The following is a 26,848-nucleotide window of genomic DNA, read 5'->3' as shown; positions in this document are numbered from 1 at the left end:
TGTCTTTTCACATAAAATCCTGATAAACGCGTTGAAGCTCGTAGATGTAATACAGCAAAATGGATGTAATGGAGGCTTTACCAAGGCACTGTAGTATAATGAATGATTTAAATGCATTAGCTGATTAAAAAAAATATCAAATACCTTTATATTAATTACTATTCACAATTTACAATTTGTTTTCTTTTTAAAATAGGATTTTTTTTTTGTCAGTATCAGCAGTGATCCATGCATCCCCAGTCTGCCCTGTGCAGAGAGCTCAGGTTCAGCTCAGCTTCCTGCTCAGCAGTATCTCCGCCCTGCAGAGAGGCAATGCAGAGCTGACTGCCTGCCAGCAGTGAGGCTGCAGGAATTTCTCTCTCCTGCCATGCCGTCGCCCTGCATGTCCATTACGTTCTGATCAGCGCCGATCCTTGTGCGGTTCCAGCATGAAGGGAGCTGAGATTGAGTCATGGTCCGTTCATACATTGGCAATCCAATCCACATCCAAACAGCTGTCCCCTTCTTTCCAGCGCTGTCTCTTCACCTATTGGATCAAAGAAAACATCTCAAAGAAGGAATGTTGCTTTTTCCTGAGGGATCCCAGGTAGGTAGTTTTTGTGAAATGTTTCTCTAATAATGAGAGGAAACTGCTCTGGCTGCAGTTAAATCTTATTTTGAGTCTTTACTGTGTTTCCAATACAAGTGCTGTGAAATACAAATAGCTATTACCAGAACTGTATTTCTCTGTATTGTCAACTGAAACTTTGCTTTATGTTTAAATTATTTAATGAATTCTTACAATGTCCATTTCTGACAGTCTTCTGATTTTAGAGCTCCTAACTTCATTAACTTTTAAGATATGTATTTGCTTGCTGGGACATACAGAGGTGAAAAAAGTGGCTGGGTGCAAGAGATATATCAGGGCAGTTTAGTTAACTTTTCTTCCAAATTATTTTGTCAGTAAGCCAAAATGTATTGATTAATGAGGGTAAGAAAGGGCTCCAGGATTCGGTACGATAACATTGTCATCATAGGGCATAAGCTACATATCTGAACCTCTGTTACACACATAAACATGTGAAATCATGTAACTTTGTGTTTCTCTAGAAAAGAGCAAATATGTTACTGTGGCTACCCAAAGACTGAGCACACTGATGAAGCCATTAAGCCAGAGGACTTCACCGGGGACAAGTGGGACATGCATAGTCATGTCCGCGAGGCGCCAACGGATGCTTTTGGAAACATCAGCTTTAGTGGTTTCGGGCAAAATACTGGAAAGGTAAAATAATCCTATCTCAGTTTAAATTTTATAGTATTATATCGCAAGACGCCGCTTTAATGATAACGCCACTGCAATATTCGGCCAGGTCTTTTAACCGCCATCCAGTCTGCCTTCAGCTTCTGCTGATAACCTTGTAGATAATCTGAATATTATGAAACTGAAAGTATGTGGAGAAATTAAAAAATTGCAAGCTTACTATCACGTTTATAAAGTCATCCTGACTGTAATCAGGATTTAAAGAGACAACAACTGTTGTATTCATCTGATTTTATCAATAAAAACACCAATAATGTTTATTTACTGCTGCTGACAGGCTGAGAATCCCATCATCCCCTGTCCTTCCCAAACTCTTGTTTAACAAGTCCTTTAATGACCGCAGATTTTTTTCAAGGAGCAAATTCTGAGAAAAAGAAAAGCAGAGGGCGGCCGTACCTCTGGTTATGTCTCCTGTGGCTCCAGAATCATTACCAAATCTAAATGAGTTTAACAAATTGAGTAATGTATATTGATAGAAACACTTCATAACCTGAAATCTACTACTTGATGCCTTGATTTGTTGCTGAGTTGCCAGTGAAATACTGCAGATGGTAAATACTTGCCTTTAATCAGGTCATTCTCCACAAGCCCCTGCAAACTGCAAGTTATCAAACCTACAGAAACCTTCAAAATAAAAGGTGTGGTCTCAGTAATAAGTAATTACAGCCCTATATCCAATCTAACATTTTTGGTAAAGTTGTTTGCAAAAAACTGATCATAAACAAATTTACCTCTTTATAATCAAATCCACACGACAGCACCAAGACTGGATTGATGAAGACTTTGAACGATATACATCTCAAGAGTGATGGGTCTAGTCGGGTATTACTAGATTTCAGGGCTGCTGTTGACACAGTTGGTTATAAGATACTGAGGCTGCAAAAAATGGTTGGGATTGTCTGGTGCTGTGCTAAACTGATTCAGACAGGGACTACTTGGTGTTATTTGGTAATTATTTGATCGGGGTTAACGAAAATCAGTTGTGGGGTTCCTCAAGGGTCTATTCTGTCGCAGTGGTCACAGGTCCCCGCAGAGAAACCCAGACATCCCAGTGACATCCTCCAGCTCATTCTGGAGAACCCCATGGCGTTCCCAGGCCAGATGGGATAAATACACTCTCCAGATAGTTATGGGTCTTCCCGGGCTCTCCTTCCAGTGGGACACTCCTGGAAAAACCCCAAATGGAGGCAACCAGGAGGCATTCTGATCAGATGCCCAAACCACCTCAACTGGCTCCTTCTGATGAGGAGAAGCAGCGACTCTCTGGAGGAAGGTGTTTCAGCCACTGTATCTGGGGTTTTCATTCTTTCGGTCTGGACCCATGCTGCATAATCACAGGTGAGGGTAGGAATGTTGATGGACCAGTAAATGGAGAGCTTTGCTTGTTGGTTCAGCTCTTATAACAGCCAGAGCAGTACTTTACTGCACATGCAGCCCCAATCCGTCTGTCCATCAACCCAAGCTGTGTGTTAAGGCAAGTCCAATCATTTCTAGGTGGTACCCGCCCTCGCCTGCCACTCAACTCACGTTGCTCACGATCACGATGTTCCTCTCTGCAGGTGGTGGGTCCATTTAAAGGGGGCCTCCTGTAGCTTCTTCGGGCAGAGCATGGTCAAGCCCCAGGAGCCAAGGCTCCACCACTAGGCACTCACCAAACAAGTTCTTTCGAAGGCATGGCTCCCGGAGGGTGCCCCCGTCTCCCGAATCTAGGCGTGGTTCACCTTCTATTGTGGTCTGCCATGTCATATAGATTCAAATATTCAAATTGCTTTTAGTCTGACCCCTTTCCCAAGGCCAATTTGCCATGTGAACCTACCAGAAGCTGAAGCGCTGGACAGCATAGACATTGGGGTCACTGGGGTATACAAACCCTCCACCCTCAATTGAGATGAGAATGCCTTTAATACATTAGTTTTCAACTCTTAATGCCATGCATCCTTCCACCTTGTTATCAACTCTGACTAGCTTTGCACAGGATGATGCTGCCATACCATTCTTCATAGAGGTGTAGGTTCAAAAACACCAGTTATGCCAGTTCCATCAAATGCCCTTCAGAGGCACTGAATGTCTTATTCTGGTTCTATTTGAAAGATTTTTTTTTCTGTTTTTTGCTCCCGCTGTCTCAATATTTTCCTTCCACTTCCCAACTATAAACTGCTTTTTCTTGGTCAAACACATGAAATCCATATAATCCATAATAATAGCTACACAAAGTTTGCAATTGTGGCATGGAACAACTTTTTTGAAAAAAGTGCACATGTTCCCATAAGACACTGTAATGTCATACTTGCACAATCTCACGCTGCTCCTTGTATGTTCATTGCCAGTATGCACGAGTGTCTGCAGACACACCATCCGAGACGCTCTACCAGTTACTGACTGAACAGTGGAAACTTTCGCCTCCCAATCTGCTCATCTCAGTGACTGGAGGAGCCAAGAACTTCGACTTGAAGTCCCACCTGAAGAAGGTTTTCCACAGGGGACTTATCAGAGTGGTCCAGACTACAGGTCAGACAGACATAAAAACAAACACAGGTTTGATGGTTGTGAGCCAGAAACAGTTGCAGTGATACTTCATCCTCTATAGGTGCATGGATCATCACCGGCGGTACGCACACAGGTGTAATGAAGCATGTGGGGCAGGCTGTGAGAGACTATGGCCTGAGTAACTCCATGCAGGGTAAAATAGTGGCTATTGGAGTGGCAACATGGGGAGTAATTCATAACAGACATGACTTGGTGAATGAAGAAGTAAGAACACTTTCCTCATATATTGCTTATGACGAGATGTTTGTGATGCCTTCATACTTTGCAGTGCGTTTGTCTGCAGGGTCATTTCCCAGCTCATTATGTAATTGACACACAAAGTCAGAGTAACCTGGCCTGTCTTGATAACAATCATACACACTTCCTGCTGGTTGATGATGGGACCAATGGAGTCTATGGCAGGGAGATTGAGCTGCGTGCCAGACTAGAGAAATACATCTCAGGAAAACATATTGGAAACAAAGGTTAAAAGGAGATGAATCACCAATATTTAAATCAAAAACTCAAAAATAATGATGTTAGGATGTTTAAATAATTGTCTTCCTTTTTACCATCCAGTGAGTGGTACAACCATCCCAGTGGTTTGTGTGGTATTGGACGGCGGATCGGGGACACTTGATGTGAGTCAGCACTCTCTTCAATCTCTCTCTTTTTCTTTTTTTTCTTTCTTTTTTTGCATCTTTGAGTTTCTGGTAATCTGACCTCCTATCTGTGTCTCCTCTAAGACAATCTACAGCGCCATGCTGAACGACACACCGTGTGTGATCCTGGAGGGATCTGGGAGGATAGCAGATATTATCGCTCATGCATCTAAAGAGCTGCTCAGCAAGGTCAACATTGCTCTCATTCAACAGCTTATGAAGAAGTTTTTCACTCAAGAAGAGTATGGAAAATTCAAAGAAGGCGAGATAATAGAGTGGACAAAAAAGGTTTGTAAATACATTGATGTTTTTATATATATATATATATATATATATATATATATATATATATATATATATATATATATATATATATACTGAATCCCTGGAAACGTGTTTAATATGGGATTTAAATGTCTTGGTCAAATATAACACCAAGGTTTTTTACTTTATTACCAGAGGCCAAGTTAATGCCATCCAGATTAGGTGATTGATTAAGAAGTTTATTTTTTGAGGAATCAAGTAATAGTATAGTAATAGTAATAGTAATAGTAATGTCATCTTTATTGTCATTGAAACATACATTACATTGATTTAGAAATTTGTTCTCTGCTTTTAACCCATCACCCTTGGGGAGCAATGGGCTGCCATGTGTGGCGCCCGGGGAGCAATCTGGGGTTAAGGGTCTTGCTCAGGGACCCAGAGTGCAGGCACTGGGGATCAAACCGGGTACTTGCATCCTTCTCTGAGTGCAAACGAGCTGCTCTAACCACTTGGCCAACACTCCCCCAAAAATGGTTCAAAAATGACAACTTCTGTCTTGTAAGAATTTAAAAGCAGGAAGTTTAAAGTCATTCAGGTTTTGATGTCATTAAGACATGCCTGCAGTCTAAGTAATTGATTGGATTCGTCAGGATTTATGGATAAATACAGTTGAGTGTCATCAGCATAACAGTGGAAATTAATCCCATGCTGTCTGATAATTTTACCAATCGGAATCATATGTAGTAAAGAGAATTGACCCAAGGACTGAACCCTGTGGTACTCCACAAGTGACCCTAGAGTTTGAAGAAGATTGATGTTAACACGAACAAACTGGAATCTGTCCGACAGATAAGATTTAAACAAGCCTAATGCTTTCCCCTTATTCCCTACAGTATGCTCTTTCTAGGAGAACATTGTGATCAACTTTATCAAATGCAGCACTGAGATGGATTATGTTTAAAATGAGGGCATTGATCAAAGGGAATACTTCCCTAAATAATTTGGTTGGGATTGGGTCAAACATACAAGTTGAAGGTTTAGATGAAGCTAAAGTTTTATATAATTTTGGACAGCTCTACTGCGTCTAAACAGTTCAAACACGATCAGGCTCTAAAGATTCCTCCAACGCTGCCTCACTTACTGAGGATGAGGTTATCATTTTTGGGAGGATGCCAATGATTTTATTTTTAATAGAATCAATTTTATTTATGAAGAATCCCATAAAGTCATTACTGCTAAGAGCTAAGGGAATTGATGGATCAACAGAGCTGTGACTCTGAGTAAGTTTGGCAACTGTACTGAAGAGAAAGCTGGGATTATTTGTGTTCTCCTCTATTAATGATGATTTATGCTGCTCTAACTCTGTGACAGGTCATTTTTATACAACAGTTGACTGTTTTTCCAGATTAGGTAGGATTTCTCTTGATGTGAGGAGAAATATTTTTCTCTCCAATTTCCTAACATTGTGCTCCAAAGAACAAAGCTGTAAATTAAACCAGGGAGGTTCCTGTGAATAATTACCTTCTTTTTCAATGGTGTTACATTGTCTAATGCAAAACGCAACGAGGAAGTGACACCATCAACAAAAGCGTAAATTTGCAAAGTGGAAGGAACAACATTGCTGCCATCTTCTGGCCATTTCTGTGATACTGAGGAAACGAAAAGGGGGACAAGCTCTTTAAAGTTTAATACAGCATTATTTGATAAAGATCTACTATAATGGAACCTTTTGGGGGTGGAGAATTAAATATAGCTCAAAGGTTATTGGAAAATGCTCAGATGGGACAGGGTTTTGAGGAAATACTGACAATTCTTCTCAATCAATGCCATATGTCAGCACAAGGTCCAAAGCATGAAGGCCAGATTGTTTCGGTTTATGCACATCCATAAGTTTGTCTCCATTTAACTCAAATAATGTTAATCAATTGCTTAAAACCTCATAAAGCCATTGCAGCATGAACTGGCTTTTCATAATTGTTTAAAGGCACAGTAACCTTGCAATATATAAACCTGTGAATTTGAAGGAAATAATCAAAATCTCTGAAAAACATTGTCCTTCTGATTATGGCATTTAACAAGTAGAGTTAAATAACAGTATAGAGTACTGTTACTATTGCTACCTGACCTGAAACAGGAACGATCCAATCGATTCAATGTCAAGCAATGAGACAAAAAGTTTTTTTTTGTTTGTTTGTTTTTTTTTTTGTTTAATGTATGTAAACATCTGGTTTTAAATGGATACACAGAGAGTCTTACCCAAGAGAGGTGGTAATTGTGATGTGGGCCTATCATCCACTGGTGCTGAGGAGCTTGATGATGATAATATCGTGGAGAAGGGACACTTCCAATTTTAAAAGCCTCTGATTGGCAAAAGCATCACGTGTCTGCATGACATATATTTCAGTAAATGCACAGCTAGTCCTTTTTTATGAAACTAAAAACTCTCAAAATATAATTTGGAGCTGGCCTCATTAAATAATTGTTGTGTGATACATTTTAATGTATTTCTTCCTCCAATCTGAAAGTAAACCTAAAAGCAAAAAAAAAAAAAGGACAAAACAGAGGCAACAACACTGTGGATCTAGTCATATGTCTTGCTCTGTTTCCAGATACAGGACATACTCAGGATGTCTCATTTGCTGACAATATTCAGAGCAAGCGAGGAAGATCACGGGGATATGGACGTGGCCATCCTTCAGGCTCTTCTCAAAGGTAACTGCAGTGCCTTGTAAAAGTATTGATAATCCTCCAAATTTTCCCTTTTTGCCATGTTACAAATGCAAACACCAATGTATGTATTCTATGAGATGGGCCAACGTGGAGTATCTTGAAATTGTGAGATGGAAAAAGTCTATATATGGTTTGAAAAACCATATATGAAAAAATAGTACAAATGAAAATCTGCAAAGTGTGCAGAGTATTCATGTGAACGCTGTTTGCTCTAATACCTCTTGATAGAATCCACTCTCATAAATCACCTAATTTGAAGGTCTACTTGATTTTTAAATCCAGTTGTTCTGTGAAGGCCTTAAATATTTGTAAGATAATATCAGAGAACACTTTGAACCCAGTTTTAATGTACAAAGATATGGCAGCCAAGCTAAACGGAAAAGGCTTCGCAAGGACATCTTGCGAAGAATGAGCCCGTAGAAACTCCAGAGGAGCTGCAGAGGTCCACAGCTTAAGTGAGATATTTATTAGCTGATTGGATAGACTGGGGCAGAGGTTCTCCTTCCTGTGGGGCTACAACCCTTAAACCACAGCCAGAGCTTCAACGGGAGGGTTTAAATGCATGTTTAGGTATTACAGTGCCACAGTCTTGGTCCAATTGAGAATATGTAGCAATGTTTTCAGATGCGCTCCATCCATTCTGACTAAGCCTGTGCTATTTTGCAAAGAAGAAGGGCAAGAACGTCAATCTCTAGACGTGCACAGCTAATAAAACCCCTTTTCATTGACGGTTTCAGCTATGCATGGCCCTACTCCGGTCAACCTAAATGTAATCTACTCAAAACCTGTTGTTTTCCATTGACCTAGTAATGGCTGGAGGAGGGGGAACTCCTCCTAGAGCTGGGGACTTTAAGGTGCCAGGGTGCTGGCATGACTTGGCTCTGACGAGGAAGGACCAGATGGGTCGTCTTATACTCCGTAGAAAGGGGTTTATATAATGCCGGTTGTGTTTCCAGTGCAGCACTGCTGAACAGCAGTCTGTTCATGTCACATGAAGTAGCTGACTCAGCTCCGATCGTATAATGTAGGTCCCGGTATGAAAAAAAAAACAAACAGTAATGGAAAAGCTTTTAAAGTGGGCTGTGCGAAGTTGAGCTAGCCTAAGTGGAGCCTATGTAGAAGGGGCAATAGAGACATGCGCCAACAGACCTCCAGTTGTGAAAGGTGCAAAGTGTTGACTTCAGTGGGGCTGAAAACGAAACGTACAACCCACTTTTCAGTTATCTGTTTATAAAAACAAAATTCTGCTTCCCCTTCACAATTATGCAGTTGTTTTTGTCGGCTACATGAAATCAGATTAATCTTGATACTCTGAAGTTTCTAGTTATAGTGTGACAAAACGTGGAACATTTTCAGGCGTATGAATACTTTTGAGGGGTCTGTGTAAATGTCTGAATGGACTGAGTGCAGCACAGAAGCAAGCTTGAAGTCGAGAAAGCTTAATGCAATAAACACCGCTCACAGACATGATTATGTTGCTTCTCAGAGCACTCAGTATCAGATATAAAGTGAGTGGAAACCAACAAGAATTTCTCTCCCATTAATGGACATTGGTTGACTATAACAGTATTGATGTATTTAGATACATGCGATGCTTCCTCCTGCACCTCATCAACATCCCTTCAGAGCAGGCTAAATGCATTTTGTGAAAAGAAGCTCCAAGCGCTAAGAGTGTGAGTCCACACAGATCATTCCCTTAATGCTCATGTTATGATGATTCACCTAACTGTCTGAAATGTTTTCCCTCGAGTGTCCATTGATGAGTTTTCCTTGGTATTCATAAATCATCATTGGGTAATAAGACTGCTTAATGTGCTACATTTGGACATATCTACTGTCTTCTTATCTCCCATAAACGTTTGTTCGGGAATTGTCTCCTTTTCTTTTCCAAAACTACTTCACCACACCACTGCATGTTTGTGTAGTGCGTTTCTTACAAGTGTTGTTTGCCTTAAATAAAAGTGGATGAGTGAGCGAGCATTAGCTATCCTAAAGACATTTAGCTGTCTGTGTAAATCCTCCCATCAGCTTCGAAAACAGGTGAATCACGGGGAGCCCAGTCGTTGAGGAGGCAGCTGGAGCTGGCTATAGCCTGGAACCGAGTGGACTTAGCTGAGACTGAGATTTTCACTGAGGAAAGCCAGTGGAAGGTGGGTTTGATTTAGATCACTGTGCACGTGGAAAAGAGCAGGATTTGAATTGACATTGCAACTTTTTTTAAAGGATTGCAATGACAGCATAATTAAAATTCCCAGGCAATGTATCTGCATTTATAAAATGGATGCCTGTGTGGTGTCAGAACAAATGCATCAACGGCAATGGGGTTTTTAATACCATGGATCAAATTCAAGAATTTGATAAAGTAGATCTTTATCAAATTCTTACTTAAAGAGTTAACATACATATGGCATTAAAGTAGTAGAACATACCTGATTTAGAAATTATTATGATGAAAAATTACAGTACATTTGACTAACAATTGAAAAATTAGATATGCCTGATATCACGTGTGGGGTGCCACAAGGTTCCCTTCTTGGGCCAAAGTTGTTTTTATATTTAATCCTTTAAAGTTGTACCGTTTTTTGTTTCTTTCTTTTATGGACACTGTAAGAGCTTAAAAATGTTGCAAAAATACATATTGATTAATTGAAGGAATTTATAAACATAACATTTATTTTGATCACAAATTGTGTTACTACAAAAATTGTTGTTTATCGCAATATTAAATTAAATATCTGTTAAAAATCTATTAAAATAATGTCAAATAATGATCAAGCTACAAAAAAAGAAGCATGTGTCTGTTTCAATGTATATTTTAATTAAAATAATTTTATGTCAAGAATTATTTATACCGTTTCTAAAACATCCCACCACATACTCCCTCGCTGGCTAGGCTATTGAAAACAAAATATTAGTCTGTCAAAAGAAACATGTTGAATAAATTAAAACATTACTTTAAAGTGAAATGCCCTAGGGCTATGAAAATTTTTGAAAAATAATAAAACAAATATTGACAATTTTCATAATGTAGAAATAGTGCAAAAATACTTTAAGTGGAAAATACTACTTCAATGGAGTACTTCTGTACTAATGCTAAGTCCTACAGAAAATAAATCTTCCATCCTAAAGCAACATATTCATTTGTCTGATCAATATGTGGTGTATAGGATCCGTGTGAAGAAGATAAACTAAGGGTGAGTAAAATGAGTGCTGCTTCAACCTACATCTTTTGTGACGCTTTGGGCTGGGTTTAACTTTTTCTTCTTTTTTGGCAAATGACTGAAATAACTGCAAAGAAATTCAAAACTATGAACTCTTTAGTCTGTGGTGCTGTGTGAAGGTCTTTAACCCTCTACTACTCCAGCTTTTGCTTGCAAGGAGCCAAATGTTCTTGATAATGAATGGAAATGGTGCTTTTAGACACATAACGGGGTTACTAATTGCAACATCAACACCACGTGGAGTTTAATTGACATGGTAGTTGAAGAGTTATCACATCAGATTGCCAATGAGATTCACGTCCTTCAAACTGGTGGCTTTAACTGTACCATTAACATCAGAAGGTTTTTCCATTTCTCTCTGTAGTCCAGCGACCTCCACTGGGCCATGAATCTGGCCCTGGCTGGCAACAAGCCTCAGTTTGTGAGTTTGCTGCTGGAGAACGGCGTGTGTCTGAGGGATTTCCTGCAGGACGAAAACACCCTGTGTGGGCTCTACAAGCAGCTGCCCCCCTGCTTCTTTTTGTACAAGCTGGCCAAGAGGGTGAAGAGCACCCGCTACAGCAGGAGGCAGGCGCTGGCCAGGAGGGTTAGTACGGAGCCCTAGAGGGGTCATCGCAAAATGTTTTGCATGTTGAGAGAATGTGCGCTCGTTTTACTACATTGTGCACTCGTTTTACTAAATTGTACGCTCGTTTTACTAAATCGTGTGCACAATTTACTATATTGTGCTCTCGTTTTACTATAGTGTGAGCTCATTTTACTAAATTGAGCTCTCATTTTAAGCATAGTAAAACGAGGGCACAATTTATTAAACGAGGGCACAATTTATTAAAACGAGAGCACAATTTAGTGTACATGGTTATAGAACATTGTGTGCACGATCTACTGAAACGTGGCCACAATATGTAAAACGTGCACTCAATATTGTCTTGACACATGTAATCATGAGCACGTTATAGTATATTCGAGATCTCGATCTACCAAAACGCACCCACAAATAATTAAAACTTGTGCTTGAATAAATTGTGTGCACGTTTTCATTAATTCGAGGACTCAATTAAAGGAAACGTGCTCACAAATTATCACGACCTGAAAGAAAAAAATCACTTAAAGTGAGCTCTCCCTGGCTCCGTAGGTTAGCGTTCACACAGGACAAAAGATCTCACTGACTCACGTCTCCGAGGAAGTGCGCCACCTGCTGGGGAAATTCACAAAGCATATCTATCCTTCCTCCACAACGACGTACCACCTTGACATGTCCATGGAAGAAACCTCAGCGCCTGTAAGTATCTATCTATCTATCTATCTATCTATCTATCTATCTATCTATCTATCTATCTATCTATCTATCTATCTATCTATCTATCTATCTATCTATCTATCTATCTATCTATCTATCTATCTTTAAATATTCTAATTTATTAGCTGGATGTGGGGGAAAGAAATCATAACAGAACTAAAGGCTTTCAAACATCCTCCGTCTGTGCTAATCTATATATAATGTGTTTTCTTCAGTGAGTTGTGTTGCTGAAATTATTTTTCAATGATATTCTCCTTTCTAATCTAAATGACCGTGTTTTATTCTGTGGGTAAAGGACATTCCACAATTAGAAACAGTTGTTTATCATAAAATGTCCAGTCTCAAATCTACAGGCGCCTCTTCTTTTAATACAAATGATCAAACTTTCTGCCAGAAAGACAACACCAAGTCTTCTCCTGTAATATTTCAGGGGGTAATACCCTACAGAGAAGGGGATCTCTGGTCATTAATGTTTGCTTGATTTCTTTAGATCCTCCAGAATCCTGGGTTGTTTCTCTTTTCTCTCCAGCTCACAGTTTTTCTTTAAGATCCAGGCCTAGGGACTGAGATGGCCATGGGTTAAGGTTATTTTTCTTCTTTTCTTTTTTGTTAGATGAAGCATTTTTTTGTTGATTTTACCATTATGTTTTGGACCACAGCCCCAAAATTATATCCTGGGGATATCATTAAATCAGAAAACTGCCTTAGTCACAATTACAAAATAAAGTAATTTTTATTTCCAAGCTTTTCATAAGATCAGTGACTCCCCGATCTGTCTCAGAAAGTGTTATGGAGAGTATACCTGACCAGTTAACCTAAAAAAAATTTTAAATCCCTGACTTTTCTTTCAGACATCTAAAGATCAGACATCCTACCAGGGTCCATTCAGGGATGATGGAGCTGAAGCTCACAGGGATGCAGGCAGTGACCTTTTCCTTTGGGCTATCGTCCAAAACAACAAGGAGCTGTCTGAAATCGCCTGGGAGCAGGTGATTCAAAAACTGCACATTTAAAGAAAAAAGGGTCTGTACAGTGATTTTTGTAAATAATTCTGCGTTTTCTGTGTGCGCACAGTGTAGAGACTGCATGGCTGCCGCTCTGGCCGCCAGTAAGATCCTGAAGAAAATGGCAACGGAGGGAAGCAACGCAGACGAGGCTGAGGACATGCTGGCGCTCGCCAGTCATTATGAAGACCGTGCAATTGGTACGAGACAAGAGAGGTAAAGAGAACACTGTAAAAATGGAACAAAAAGTAAGTGAACTTTTCTTGAAATCAATGTATTTTTCCTTGATCAGAGCAGGTAAATAAGACTATTTGCCAATGGAATAAGATTTTTGCACTAAAAATAGGAACAATTCATCTGCATCATTTTATTTCAAGTGCAGGATATCTAATTATCTTATTTTAGGGGTAATAATACTCATTCCATTGGCAAATAGTCTTATTTAGCTCCTTAAATCAAGGAAAAATACACTAATTTCAAGAATTTCTTCACTTACATTTAGTTCCCTTTTTGCAGTGAACCTTAGCAGAACATGCCGAGATTTAATGGCCTACATTTGTGTCTTCAGGTGTGTTTGGCAAATGCTGCGACAGTGATGAGGAGCGCGCCCAGAAGCTGCTGGTCCGAATGTCCCGCTTTTGGGGAGGGACGACGTGCCTGAGGCTGGCGCTGGAGGCCGACGACAAGAACTTTGTGGCTCAGTCAGGCGTTCAGGTTGGGGCAGGTTTCAGTTTGTTATTGTAGAAATCAGACACGCAACATCTCAAACCATTTGGAGTACAGCCAGGAAATAAACGGTGAGGTCTCTTCATACCTCTCTCTAATGTTTGACATTTAACGACTTTGTTGTGTTGTGTTGTGTTGGGATTTTATGGGAGAGACCAACACAAAGAGCATGACTCTGATGTGAAACGATAAATGGTCTTTTTTTTTTTTTTTTAAAAGTAAGAATCTAAAAAGAATATGTATTAAAATCCACCCCCTGTATTCTGATACCCTTAAATTAAGTCCAGTACACAATGCCGTTTATTTCGTTCCAGTCTTTAGGATCACTTTTCTTTAAAGTCTGTCTTTTTATAACTAAAATATTGCGACAGAATCCAGCCATAACTTTGATAAGGTGCTTGTGTTTTAGGCTCTTCTCACTCAGATCTGGTGTGGGAAGCTGTCAGCCGACAATCCTGTGTGGAAGGTGCTGATCTGCATGGTCTTCTTCCCACTGATTTGCACCAACTTTCTGGTTTTCAGGTGAATTGTTACTGGGAGTAACTTTATGAATGAACTCTAAAGTTCCCTGAGGTTCCACGTTTATTTTTTACACATTTGTTCACATGTGTTTGTCCTGTGGTTCTTTGTAGACACGATGAACTCATCCAGAGAGAGACTGAGAAGAACGAGGACTTGAAGGCTGCGGAGAAAGTGACGGGGAGCACTTTCAGGACAAGTCAACATCACGGGTGAGTGCACAATCTCTGATTACCCATAAAACCTTTGGTGTCAGCTCAGTCTACAACATTGTTAGTGGTCCTCACAATTTTATTTTATATTTCTTTATAAGCAACAATTTCTGATCAGATGAGAGTTACAGGACGGATGTTTCTGTCCACAGTCAGCGGAGTGAGAAGCGTCTGAGCTGCTGGTCCAAACTGGAGGGACTGTACTGCGCTCCTCAGGTCAAGTTTTACGGAAACATCGTCTCGTACTTCGCCTTCCTGTTCCTGTTTGCTGTGGTGCTGATGATCGACTTCCAAAGCACGCCATCTCCAAGAGAGCTGCTGCTCTACATCTGGCTGCTCTCTCTGGTGTGTGAGGAGGTCAGACAGGTGAGACGCTGAAAATATCATGAGCACTCGTTGGTGGTGAAGATGTGTAAGAAGCCTAAAAATCAAGCACTCATTTTCACTGTGAAAGGAAGAAGAACTAAACATATAATCTGAATACTTTTATTTAGCAGGTAAGATCCTTTAAAACGGGATGCAAACAAGCCCAATATAAAAACAGAACCTAGTTATCCTTCAATTGTGCCCTGAACTGGTTTTCTATTGTTTTTTGGATGTGCAGTCATTGAGAGTTATAGGCCCCTGTGCACTGAGATGGTGCACAGGGGCTGAAAACTGGAAGATCTGGCTCTGGTTGCGCTCAGTCACACAGTTTCCTAGTGTTGATATCATAAGTCAGGAAATGGCTACAATAAAATATCTACTCGCCTAAACTTGCCCACATCTACATTCAGAGGAATAGATAAGATGTTAAAACAACTGGAACTGTAAAAACGAAAGTAGGACAACGTCCTAAGACTGACATTAGAGTTATTGTGCAAGATAGTAAGATAGCTAAAAAAAGATCTCAAAAGTTCCTAGTCAGAGAACCGCTGTCACCAAGTCTTCCTAACTATGAGAAGTAATATAGATGCTAAAAAAAAGCATTTTCTGAACTACAATCACGGACATAAACATTTGGAGTTTGTTAAACAATACTTAGTTTTATCAGGAACATTGTGCTTTGGTCACATTTAACGAAGATTGAACTTTTTTGGAACAAACACTCTAGCTGGGTTCCTCTTATGAAGAAATCCTCACAGATTCAACGTGTTTTTAAATAACTATATTTAGGAGGAGTTTATTTTCAAACTTTTTCTACATCTTTTGGTTTGTGTGTTATTGTTGAGGGCCCTAAGTTTTCTTGTCTCATCTAATAATTTTTATATCAACAAATTAGCGATGAGTAGCTTTCTTATATCTATTATTTTTACCATACCATGCCATACCATGCCATACCATACCATACCATACCATGCCATACCATGCCATACCATACCATACCATACCATACCATACCATACCATACCATGCCATACCATGCCATACCATACCATACCATACCATGACATACCATACCATACCATACCATGCCATACCATACCATACCATGCCATACCATACCATGCCATGCCATACCATGCCATGCCATACCATGCCACACCATGCCATACCATGACATACCATACCATGCCATGCCACACCATGCCATGCCATGCCATACCATGCCACATCATGCCATGCCATACCATACCATGACATACCATACGATACCATACCATACCATACCATGCCATACCATGCCATGCCATGCCATACCATGACATACCATACCATGCCATGCCACACCATGCCATACCATGCCACACCATGCCATGCCATGCCATACCATGACATACCATACCATGCCATGCCACACCATACCATGCCATGCCACGCCATGCCATGCCATGCCATACCATGACATACCACACCATGCCATGCCATGCCATACCATGCCATACCATACCATGACATACCATACCATACCATGCCATACCATACCATGGCATACCATACCATGCCATACCATACCATGCCATACCATACCATGGCATACCATACCATGCCATACCATACCATGCCATGCCATACCATGCCATGCCATACCATGCCACACCATGCCATGCCACACCATGCCATGTCATACCATGCCACACCATGCCATGCCATGCCATACCATGACATACCATACCATGCCATGCCACACCATACCATGCCATGCCACGCCATGCCATACCATGACATACCACACCATGCCATGCCATGCCATACCATGCCACATCATGCCATGCCATACCATACCATACCATGACATACCATACCATACCATGCCATACCATACCATGGCATACCATACCATGACATACCATACCATACCATACCATACCATACCATACCATACCATGCCCTACCATACCATGCCATACCATGCCATACCATGACATACCATACCATACCATACCATACCATGCCCTACCATACCATGCCATACCATGCCATATCATACCGTGCCATGCCATGCCATACCATGCCATACCATGCCATACCATGCCATACCATACCATACCATGCCACACCATGCCATGCCATACCATACCATGACATACCATACCATACCATACCATACCATACCATGCCATGCCATGCCATACCATACCATGCCATGCCATGCCATACCATGCCATGCCATGCCATACCATGCCATGCCATGCCATACCATGCCATGCCATACCTATTCCTAAAGCACTTGAAATACAAATTAGCAGCTGACCGAAGTGCTGTACAAATATAAAAACAAAAAACAACAATAAAACAGAAAAACAAATATACAAAAGAAATCAAAAACAATGAGAAAGTGCAATATTAAGACGCAGATATTATCTCACCTTCGTTTGAGACAGAAAGAAGAGAAAAAAATTGTTTTTAAGCCAGTTTTAAACATAGAAAGAGACGGGACCGGCCTGACATCAGTGTCAGCTCATTCCACAATTTAGGAGCCAGCGCTGCATAAAGGCTCTGTCTCCTCGGGATTTATACAAAGTTTTTGGAACGGCTAAAAGCATCTGGTCGGACGAGCTAAGAGCACATGGCAGCATTTAAAGGTGCAACAGTTCAGACAAATAAGGACTAAGACCATTCAAAGACTTAAAAACAAACAAACATTTAAAATGCATTCAAAACTGAATAGGAAGCAAACGTCAAAATTGGAGTTATGTGCTCTTGTCGACCTGTTCCGGTTAAAAAGCGTGGACTTTAGCAATCGGTCAAATCTTTATCCTCATTCAAATTAAATATCTGATTACTAACAGTGACATTCTGACACATGTTTATTTGTCTTTGTTTTCTGTCTCAGCTGTTTTATGACCCTGATGGTTTTGGGATCAGTAAGAAAGCCCAGATGTACATTCATGAGCTGTGGAACATTTTAGACGTCCTTTCCATCCTGCTGTTCTCTTTAGGACTTGGATTCAGGTACCTTCTACATCATCCAGACAGACAAGATAACACTTTAAAACCAATTATAAACTCTGTGACTCACCAACTTTTTGTTTAATTTGTTAATTTATCTTACTTCAGGCTGACAACCGAGCTGTTCTACGCAGGTAAAATCCTCCTGTGCATCGACTTTGTGGTCTTTTGCCTCCGACTCATGGCGATCTTCACCATCAGTCGCACATTGGGGCCTAAAATCATCATAGTCAAGAAGATGGTGAGGGGTTTGCATAATTACTTAATGATGAACCTGACTTTGTTTATAGTAATTTGAGTAACCCTGTTTGATTAGACGTGCATTGATTGTGTTATTAAGTATGTCAGTTAGATGTCTCCTAGGTGTTTATTTATTTTAATGGCCTCAAGAACCTGCTCCATAAAATGCCTGTGCACCCTGTCTGCTTCTTACTGGTGTCATTTTGTGTTTCAGATGATGGATATGTTCTTCTTCATGTTTCTGCTGAGCATCTGGGTTGTGGCGTATGGTGTCGCCAAACAAGGCATCCTCATCCACAATGAAAGTCGGTTGGACTGGATCATGCGCGGGGCGGTTTATGAGCCGTACCTCATAATATTTGGGAATTTCCCTGAAATTATTGACAGTGAGTGGAGAATTGCACTGTGTGATTTTATTATGTGTGGGAAAAATATAATTTGCTCAGTTTGCTCAGTGATACAGCCTGTCGTAGATTCAGTGTGTTGTCTCCTCCAGATACCCAGTTCAATATAGACTCATGCAGCATAAACGGTGCAGACCCTCTGAAGCCCAAGTGTCCTGTGCTAAATGAAAACCAAATCCCGGCATTCCCTGAGTGGCTGACCATCATCATGCTATGTGTTTACTTGCTCTTTGCCAACATACTGCTGCTCAACCTGCTCATAGCAATCTTTAAGTGAGTCCTTCGCCTCACACCATCTGGCGGCGATCATTTCCAACTTAATGAATCTGTAAATCTTTCACCTTCACAGCTTCACGTTCCAGGAAGTGCAGGACAACACGGACAAGATCTGGAAGTTTCAAAGATACGAGCTGATTAAGGAATACCACAGCCGTCCCGCTGCCCCGCCTCCTTTTATCATCCTCAGTCATCTCTTCATCTTCATGAGGATGATGGTGCCGTGCTGTACCCACGTCAGAGAATCTGAGTTCAGTAAGGCCCTTGTTCCTGTTTTCTAGATGTGTGATAGTTTACAAGACTTTATCTCAGAATCAGTGATCTCCATCTACAGTATAGTGCAAGTTAATTATCCGTCTCAATCCTTAGATCTTTGTTTATTTAGTTATGCATTATGTTCTTGTTTCTATTTATTTTTTCTCCCTGGCTCGTTCTGAGTACCCTTATAGAGTAAGGGTTCTTTAGCCAAAATCGAAGTGCATCAGCGGTCGCCTTGACAAGCGATGTCCGAATAATGCAGTCAGTAGGGAAGGAGGTAGGAAAAGGAGCCTGTAAGCTTCCTCTCGCAGCTAGTTTTGCCCAGGGATCCCGCAATGTCCCTTACCGGCGCTAAGAAGGCTTAAGAGATCCCACAATCCTTTTTTTGACATGACATATCAGCACAGCCCGAATCACGTAAATAAACAAAAATGTCTGGAGAAAAGAGATCGCAGACACTGTAGTTAATTTTTTTTTTTTGGAAAGCTGGAGGCCTTGATTTGACTCGCATCATCCATGTGCGTTACCATCACATAATGACGTCGGAGTTAAAGGCTGTCTGAAATCGGCACAGCAGTCCAAAGCTCCTTTCCTCCACACGATAGAGTTCTTATTGTTGACCCTGTCAAAGGTCAAGGAGCAGGAACTAGGAGCTATAATTAAGGCTATTCGGATGGAGCCCCTGTGTTTTTCATCTTTGTCTGCCTTCTTATAATCCTACTCATTCAGTTCCCTGTTGTCAGCTCATGATCCCTCATGCCACTCACCCGTTTCCCACAGTTATTCCTTGGTTCTTTGCTGGGTTCTCTGTTTGTCACCCCGTTGCTGCCTCCTGCCTTTGTAAAGTTTCAGTTTCTTATCAAAGAAGCATATTTGTTTTGGCTCTGTGTTGCTCCTGTTTGCACTTTGGTCTTGGCAACAACCCTTCAGCCTTGACAGAAGGAATCCAGCCAGTTGGACCACGCAGGCAGGAAACTTTCTCGTTGGGTCCAGCAGTAGTAGAGCAACAGAAATATATAAAGGGATGATACTGAGGTTCTACCTTCTCTGCTGCTGCTGGAGAAAAATGGAGCAGGTCTTCTCGCACCACCAGGCAGCAGCCCACGTTGGAACGGCCCCTTTACGCCTCCATCATCTCCTGCCTCAGCACTTCCTGCGGCTTCCTCCTTGGCTTGACGCAGACGGCAACGTAAACTGGTCAGCCTGCTCGCGCCTCTGCAGCTCAACTCGACACATCGGCTCCGGTCTCCGAGTCTCAGTTCTGCCAAACCCAGAACTTTCGGGTGCCTCCCGTCGTTCCTTCAGCGCCCCCCAGAGGATCCAGTTGAGATTGAGGCAGGGTAAACAGGAGTTTTAGGAAGTTTAACATAATAACCAACATCTATGAACAGCTGATCAAGAACCCCGGTGCTCTGAGGAGGAGTCTAGAGGTGGCTAACCATCTAAAAAGCTGGCTGGAGGAATAGGAAGATCTTCTCTTCCCCACCACAAAGAAATTCTGGCAACCACTTCAACTCCTGTTACCGAGGGTCCGGCTGAGGCTTCCTTGCCTGGCTGCAGGGGCTTTGTACACGCGTATCAAATGCTGTCACTGTTGCAAGCTCTCCATGCCCGCACCCATCTCAGTGGCGCCAAAGTGAGAGCCAGAACCTGCCCCAATATTTGGTTTATTTAACCCCTTCAGAGTCAACGCTGTCTGTTTTTACCATGAATATATTCTAACGGTATTTACACTGCGTCGGCACAGACTCTGAAGTAATGAAATCTAACTGTGCCCAAGTGTGTGTGTATGTGTTTGGAGGCTGTAGAGCCTTGTGTGACTGAGCCCAAGCAGAAACTAAATTTAAAATAAGGGTGATACAAATCACGTCACACGTTTTTGTTTTATCTCCTCAGAGAAACCACTTTCTCCGATAGAGGAAGAGGAGCTGTTGTCCTGGGAGGCCTTGATGAAGGACAGATACCTGCTGTCAGCCCGCCAGGAGCAGAGCCAGAGCATTGAGAGCCGCATCCTGGATACATCCCACAAGTAAAATCCTGGAGAAAGTCATTCTCGTCTGTTGTTTGCCTGTCAAATCCAGGCTATTAGATGGCTAAAGGTTTCCATATGAGGTTTTGAACTAAAGCTACACAGAATTTGTAGTGAAATACTACAGGTAGCTTCACATACTGCAGCAAATGGTGATTTCTGAGTTGTTTTTATATATATATATAGAATTTGTGCCACCTTTTATGCTCCTCTAGCCCAGACTTTAAAATACACGGTTATTTGAGTTAAACTCACTTTGAAGATTAAACCCAGTATGTTTGTGTTCACAATAAATACAATCATCTGTTAGGGAAAAATGTTTTCAACTCATCATTTTGGCTTTAAGTGAATAATGTGTTTCGTGACAAACTGTGAGTAAACGACATATTTTGTTTCATTTAAAACTTGGGGGGGAAAAAGGTGCTTTTAGTCAAATGCTGCTAATGTGAATTTCATGTTGCTTTTGTTTGTTTCCTGAGGGTTACCGTCTTAACCGAACGCATGGAGAGGGAACAGGAAACAAACTCCAACGCAGTGCTGAGGAGACTGGAGAAACTAGAAGAGCAGGTTACGGTTGTTTATTCCCTTAATGTTGTAAAGATGTGTAATAAGGACTTTTTTTTTATTACTACAGTCCTTCTTTATCATTTTCTGTCCAGCTGGTTTAATTATTGGCTCCCTTGTGTCGTCAGGTCACCCAGTCAACCAAAGCACTGAAGAGGATAGAGGACAGTCTGAAATCTCTGGGTGTTCCTGCAAATGAAACTCAGCCACAGAGTATAAACCATTAACCCCTCATCAGCCACCCTGTTGCATTCACATTAACGCTTCTGTAGAGTTCTGTTTTATGTTGTCGACTCTTTCCTTTAGCCTCGAATGCACCAGACGAATCCTCTGACTCTTCGACGAATGCAGCAGCGCAAGAGGATAGGTTTCACGTGAAGGCCCGTCAGCTCCATTATCCGAACAGCAAAATCACACGCTTCCCCGTGCCGGAAGAGAAAGTACCATGGAACGTATGTCACAAACAGTGCCTCACATACCCTCTTCAACGTTTCTGTATTTGTTGCGTCACAAAGTTGGGCATAACGGTGAAGAGGAAGGACGATTATACATCATTTCCAAAAAAAAAAAAAAAAAATATTAATAAAGAAATTGTAAAAAGTTTACATTTATTATATCAAATGTGTTTGCAGCTGTATTTGTTTGTGGAGGATCAAGTTACAGGCAGGCAGGCTCATGACAAGGTTGCGTTTTAAACTATGAAAGTAAAGAACTCACAGATACACAAGTGTGCAGCGAGAGAAACACGAAAACCAGCAGGGTAACAAACAGGTATAAGTCCATGCGAGAACAGAGCTATCTGATACACTATGACTAAAACTGAGAGGCGTTGATACTTGGAAAACTGAATACCACAAAGAAAACAGGTGGGTTGAATTTGTGGATGGGAACCGGCTTAGTGAGACCAGGAAGCTGAGCAAAAACAAAAACACACAACATACTTCTGATTTTTGTTTGGGAAAAAAAAAAATAGTTTAAATCATGTATCATTTTCCTTTCAGTTCACAGTTATGCAAGCCCTGGTGTGGGTCTATTGCATAAAATCTTGATAAAATGGTTAATATTGGCTGAAATTCGCACAATGTGAAACAGTTCAAGGGTGTGCATACTTTTACAAGGAGGTATAAATGAGCTGCTCATGAAATGTGCTCAGGGTTTATGGATTTGGATGTTTATGTCTTCAGGTCAGCTTCAGCTCATACATGCCGACCTACTACAGTCCTGAAGACGGTGGCGACCATGTAGATGGGTACTTTTTGAGAATTAGACCAATCTTACCTTTTTGTTTTGCTCTGCATAAAGCTTATAATCTGTACTCTTTCCTTTAATCACAGATCTGAACCAGAAGACTTAGACAAGTACAGGTAGATTAAAACATGAGGTGAACACCGATTTCCACTAACCTTAGCAGGACATCTTGATGTCTGACATGGATCTTGTGATCATCAGAAACCCAGAAGGGAGGACGGGCATCAGGGGAAGAGGTGCACTCAGTCGCCTCGGGCCAAACTTGAATTTAGACCTTGTGGTCACACGGTAGGTCATCTTGTGTCCTTGCATGGCTTTAAAAAGTTTGTCGCTTAGATCTAACGAGTTTGAAATTGGATTTTTCAGGTGGCGAGACAGTAGCAGGTCTGTGCTGGAGTACTTGGCAGTTTTGAACCCGAACTTCAAATCTTTAGCCTTGCCTGGGGTGAGTGCTTGTTGGCTCACTTTTTGTTTTGTTTCAAGTCTTGCCAAGATACATTTGATTTATTTCTTCTTCTTCTGTGTTTTCTAAACCTTCAGGGCCCCGTGGAGTCTGTGGATCACCTGCCAGGATGTCTAAAGGGTATTCTGGGAAAGAAATTGTTTGAAGCCCTAAACGCAAAAGTATCAGAGGGAACAAAGGTCTGCTTTGTTTTTGGACATTTTAGCCCCACTTTCACTGTGAAATGTTGCTCAAAATGAATGGAGTGGTGAGAGTATGTCAGCATACAATGTGTGTTTTAGTGGGAATGTGTTTGCTATGTGCAAATTTAGGATTTTTGTGTGATCTGTGACTAGAGAATGGAATATCCATTTTATGTTCATCTATTGGATAGTAACTTATCTCATCTTTCACTGCTAGATCTCAAGTAGAAACATTTTTAAACCCTCAGTCATTATCAAATTGCTGCACAACTGTTGCTACAAATGAGGAAAACTCCTGAAATTGTTTCTGTATTAGAACTTCATGACAAAAGGACTGTTTCCCACTTACACTGCCATGCAAAAGCATTCATACCTTATAGACTCTTTCCACATTTTCTCACAACTACAAACTTCAATGTATTGTATTTGGCATTTTATGTCATTGACCTAAGCTATACATGATTAAGAATATTTTCAATTAGGTTTGGAATGGTTCCTACCTCCACTGGTCAATGGTCAAGAGGAGGGTTACTTCCTGAGAGGGATCCTCTGCTCATCTAAGGGCAACAGAAAAGACAAACATGGCAATACATGGACAGACCTTAGACCTAAAAGCAATTGAAGAGACCTGTTAGACTAATTGGGATGATTTGGACAACGGGAGGAAGCTGGAGTACTCAGAATGCATTTGTGGACCCAGACTTACATTCATGGAGAGGACAAACACAATCCAGGCTGACATGGAGATTAAGAAAGCTAATATGAGGTACTTACAGAGATAACAACCTTGTTATCAGGGCCTCATCAAGCCACCAAACATCCAGGGCCTCGTCAAGATGCCAAGCATCCAAGACCTCATTGAGCTTCTGGTCACACCTGACGTCAAGCTTCAAGATATGACAGAACCCAACTTCAGGACTGATGCCAAGCTCCAGGTCTTGTCTGACATGAAGCCTGTCATCCAGCTCCTGGCCAGTTGCAAGTCTCTCATCCAATGTTCTTATTTGAGTTGTCGACACCCATCAAGAGCCCTGCTCGATTGCTGATGGCCTCCAAGAGCCGTGCTCCAATGCTGATATTAAATTAGACATAGGTAGACTACTAGACAATGGCCAACTAGAGCTCTGTTCCCCTAGGAGGGTCCTCTTAGCCACCCGACTGAGACTGCTATGCCAAGGAAGGCCTTCGGGCTGACCACCAGAAACCCTCCCCCGCCAAGGTCTGCCTCTGAGCAGTCCGCCAGAGACCCTGCCATGCCATGGTCTACTTCCAGGTCGTCCATCTGAGTTGTTAGTTCACCCTTTCTGGGTTAATTTCATTTTTGGACTCTTACCTTCCTCCCGAGGTGCCCTCTGCCAGCCCTATTGACTATTTCTTCTGTTAATGCCATACTGCTTAATAGCAGCAGGGAGCAAAATGGAGGTGGGGCTTAAAGCTACTGCATTACTGGGTCTCTGTTGAAAACTGGAATAGAATAGCGCTGGCAAGACAAAGGCCAAGGAAAAGTGCCATAAGTGTTTAAATCGTTGTGCTTGCACCGTTGTCAGACATAGGCATTTTCCGTCATGTCCCATGCAGACAGCATCATTCTTAAACCTTGTCGGACCATCTCCCTGGTATCGTCTGGAAATGCCATCACGAGCACTCTGGTGTGCAGTTTTACGTTTGTCATGGATGTAATGTACAGTCAGACTAATATACAAGTACCTTGTGGGACTGGACCAAATTTGATGTGGCTGCAATGTACTTAACAGCTGCTCCTCTTCCTTATCGAGCAGCTCTACTGCAGCTCCTGCTCTAACATCTGAAATGCTTATCAGGAATTACATTATCATAATTACATTAGCTGTGTTATTTTTAGGTTTCCTGTCTCTTTAGCATCTTGTGTCAGACTGGATGGGGTGGAGTCACGTGACTACAGACTTAGCACGGCATCTTAAAGGAACACCATTAGTCTACCTTTACCTATAATGCAACTTTTCTTTGTTTTGTTTTTTTAAATACTGAAAATACCGACATGGACAAAATTATGTTGGTTACTGTGGTAAATTTCAGTCTCTGTATATTTTCCGTTTATTGGCCAGGCCTAATTTGTTCTGGACTGTGTTGCAGGTATCTGAGGGCTACGTGGACGACTGCAGGAACACAGACAACGCCTGGGTGGAAACAACTGTGCTAAATATTCACCTGGACAGAACAAGCCAAGTGATAGCGGACATTAACAACTTGGTGGGATGTTTTTACTTTAGATTTTGTCAAGTAGAGTTAATTTTTTAGAGGTTTAGAAGAAACTTGACCTATTTTCATCCTCAGGTTATAAGCAGCCAAGGCTCTGTCAAGTGGGAGGAGGTGAGCAGAAGAAGCAGACTCAGCTCGAACCAAAGAGTCTCGCTTCAGAAGGTGGCGGTGCTGCACAACATGAAGTTCTGATCATTCAGGCTCCTTTCAACACTGTTATTTTCAAGAGGTGCCAAGAAAACCCATCTTGAAACTTCTCTAATAGAAGACAATCAGTTGATCCTCTTGTGCCTTTCAGTTTCAAATTTGATTTTATTTCTTGTTAATGCATCACACAAGCAGACAGTGTGATGAAAAATACCCAACATTCACCAAAATATGCAGCAAATCATGACCTGAATTGCTGGACTTTGTCTTCGCTTCAGCTCCATGAATGACTATTTAAAATCAGGACATACAAATTCAAATGATCAGAACTACACTGAAGTTTGCAAAGAAGTCAAGCTGTACAGCAGCAATACTAAAGATACAAATCACTGTATTATACAAGACAATGTATTCATATAGTAATAAAAAAAACTAGGGCTGGGCAACGATTAAAATATTTAATCGCGATTAATCGCCCTGATTAATCGCGATTAATCGCGATTAATCGCATTGTATTTACAAACTCCAAGAATGAATTCAAAAGTAGTGTAAAGAGCACTTTTATTTTAATGTTCTGCTGCCATATGAACAAAAGTGTTGTAACATTTGTAGCACTTATTTTATACTGGATATTTTCAACCCATCTATTGAATTTAGTGCAGTAGTTGATCTTTTCTTCATAAGAGAACAGCAAGCACTGCAGCCAAAATATGGCCTTTTTTGACCTGCTGTATATTAGCCAGTCCCTAAGCTTGATGTATCATGAAACTGTTGACCTTTTGGGTTTTGTGGCTTTTATTTTATTATTACAATTAAATAATAATAATAATAATAATAATAATAATGCTCAGTGTTTTTTCGCTAATCCACCTCTTATATATTTCAATCCTTATGTAATTTTGTCTGTGTTGTGTGCACCTGCCTGTTGCTTTAATGCTATAAATTTCCCCGTTGTGGGATAAA

General features: G+C 41.1%; 1 protein-coding gene across 2 annotated transcripts; it reads left to right on the top strand.

Moving 5' to 3' along the window:
* Window positions 1-313: 313 nt before the first annotated feature.
* trpm2 (transient receptor potential cation channel, subfamily M, member 2) lies at window positions 314-26,308 on the top strand. Of its 2 annotated transcripts, XM_021324441.2 has the most exons (34): window positions 314-586; window positions 1,090-1,261; window positions 3,628-3,808; window positions 3,888-4,051; window positions 4,131-4,311; window positions 4,406-4,467; window positions 4,573-4,776; window positions 7,362-7,464; window positions 9,511-9,632; window positions 10,650-10,676; window positions 11,068-11,289; window positions 11,839-11,985; window positions 12,855-12,992; window positions 13,078-13,207; window positions 13,576-13,721; window positions 14,143-14,255; window positions 14,366-14,464; window positions 14,617-14,830; window positions 17,721-17,839; window positions 17,945-18,077; window positions 18,291-18,462; window positions 18,573-18,753; window positions 18,830-19,011; window positions 20,911-21,043; window positions 21,523-21,610; window positions 21,736-21,820; window positions 21,914-22,059; window positions 22,792-22,856; window positions 22,942-22,971; window positions 23,057-23,143; window positions 23,222-23,300; window positions 23,396-23,497; window positions 25,613-25,729; window positions 25,814-26,308. In XM_021324441.2, the coding sequence occupies exons 1-34, from the start codon at window positions 429-431 to the stop codon at window positions 25,928-25,930; spliced, it is 4,419 nt and encodes a 1,472-aa protein (XP_021180116.2). In that variant the 5' UTR covers window positions 314-428; the 3' UTR covers window positions 25,931-26,308. The 2 variants fall into 2 exon arrangements, with proteins under 2 accessions (XP_021180116.2, XP_012733813.2); XM_012878359.3 differs by lacking the exon at window positions 10,650-10,676.
* Window positions 26,309-26,848: the final 540 nt, after the last annotated feature.

The sequence above is a fragment of the Fundulus heteroclitus genome, chromosome 7 (genome assembly GCF_011125445.2).
Source record: "Fundulus heteroclitus isolate FHET01 chromosome 7, MU-UCD_Fhet_4.1, whole genome shotgun sequence".
In the NCBI taxonomy this organism is placed as follows: domain Eukaryota; kingdom Metazoa; phylum Chordata; class Actinopteri; order Cyprinodontiformes; family Fundulidae; genus Fundulus; species Fundulus heteroclitus.
This window is presented reverse-complemented; position numbering and strand designations above follow the sequence as displayed.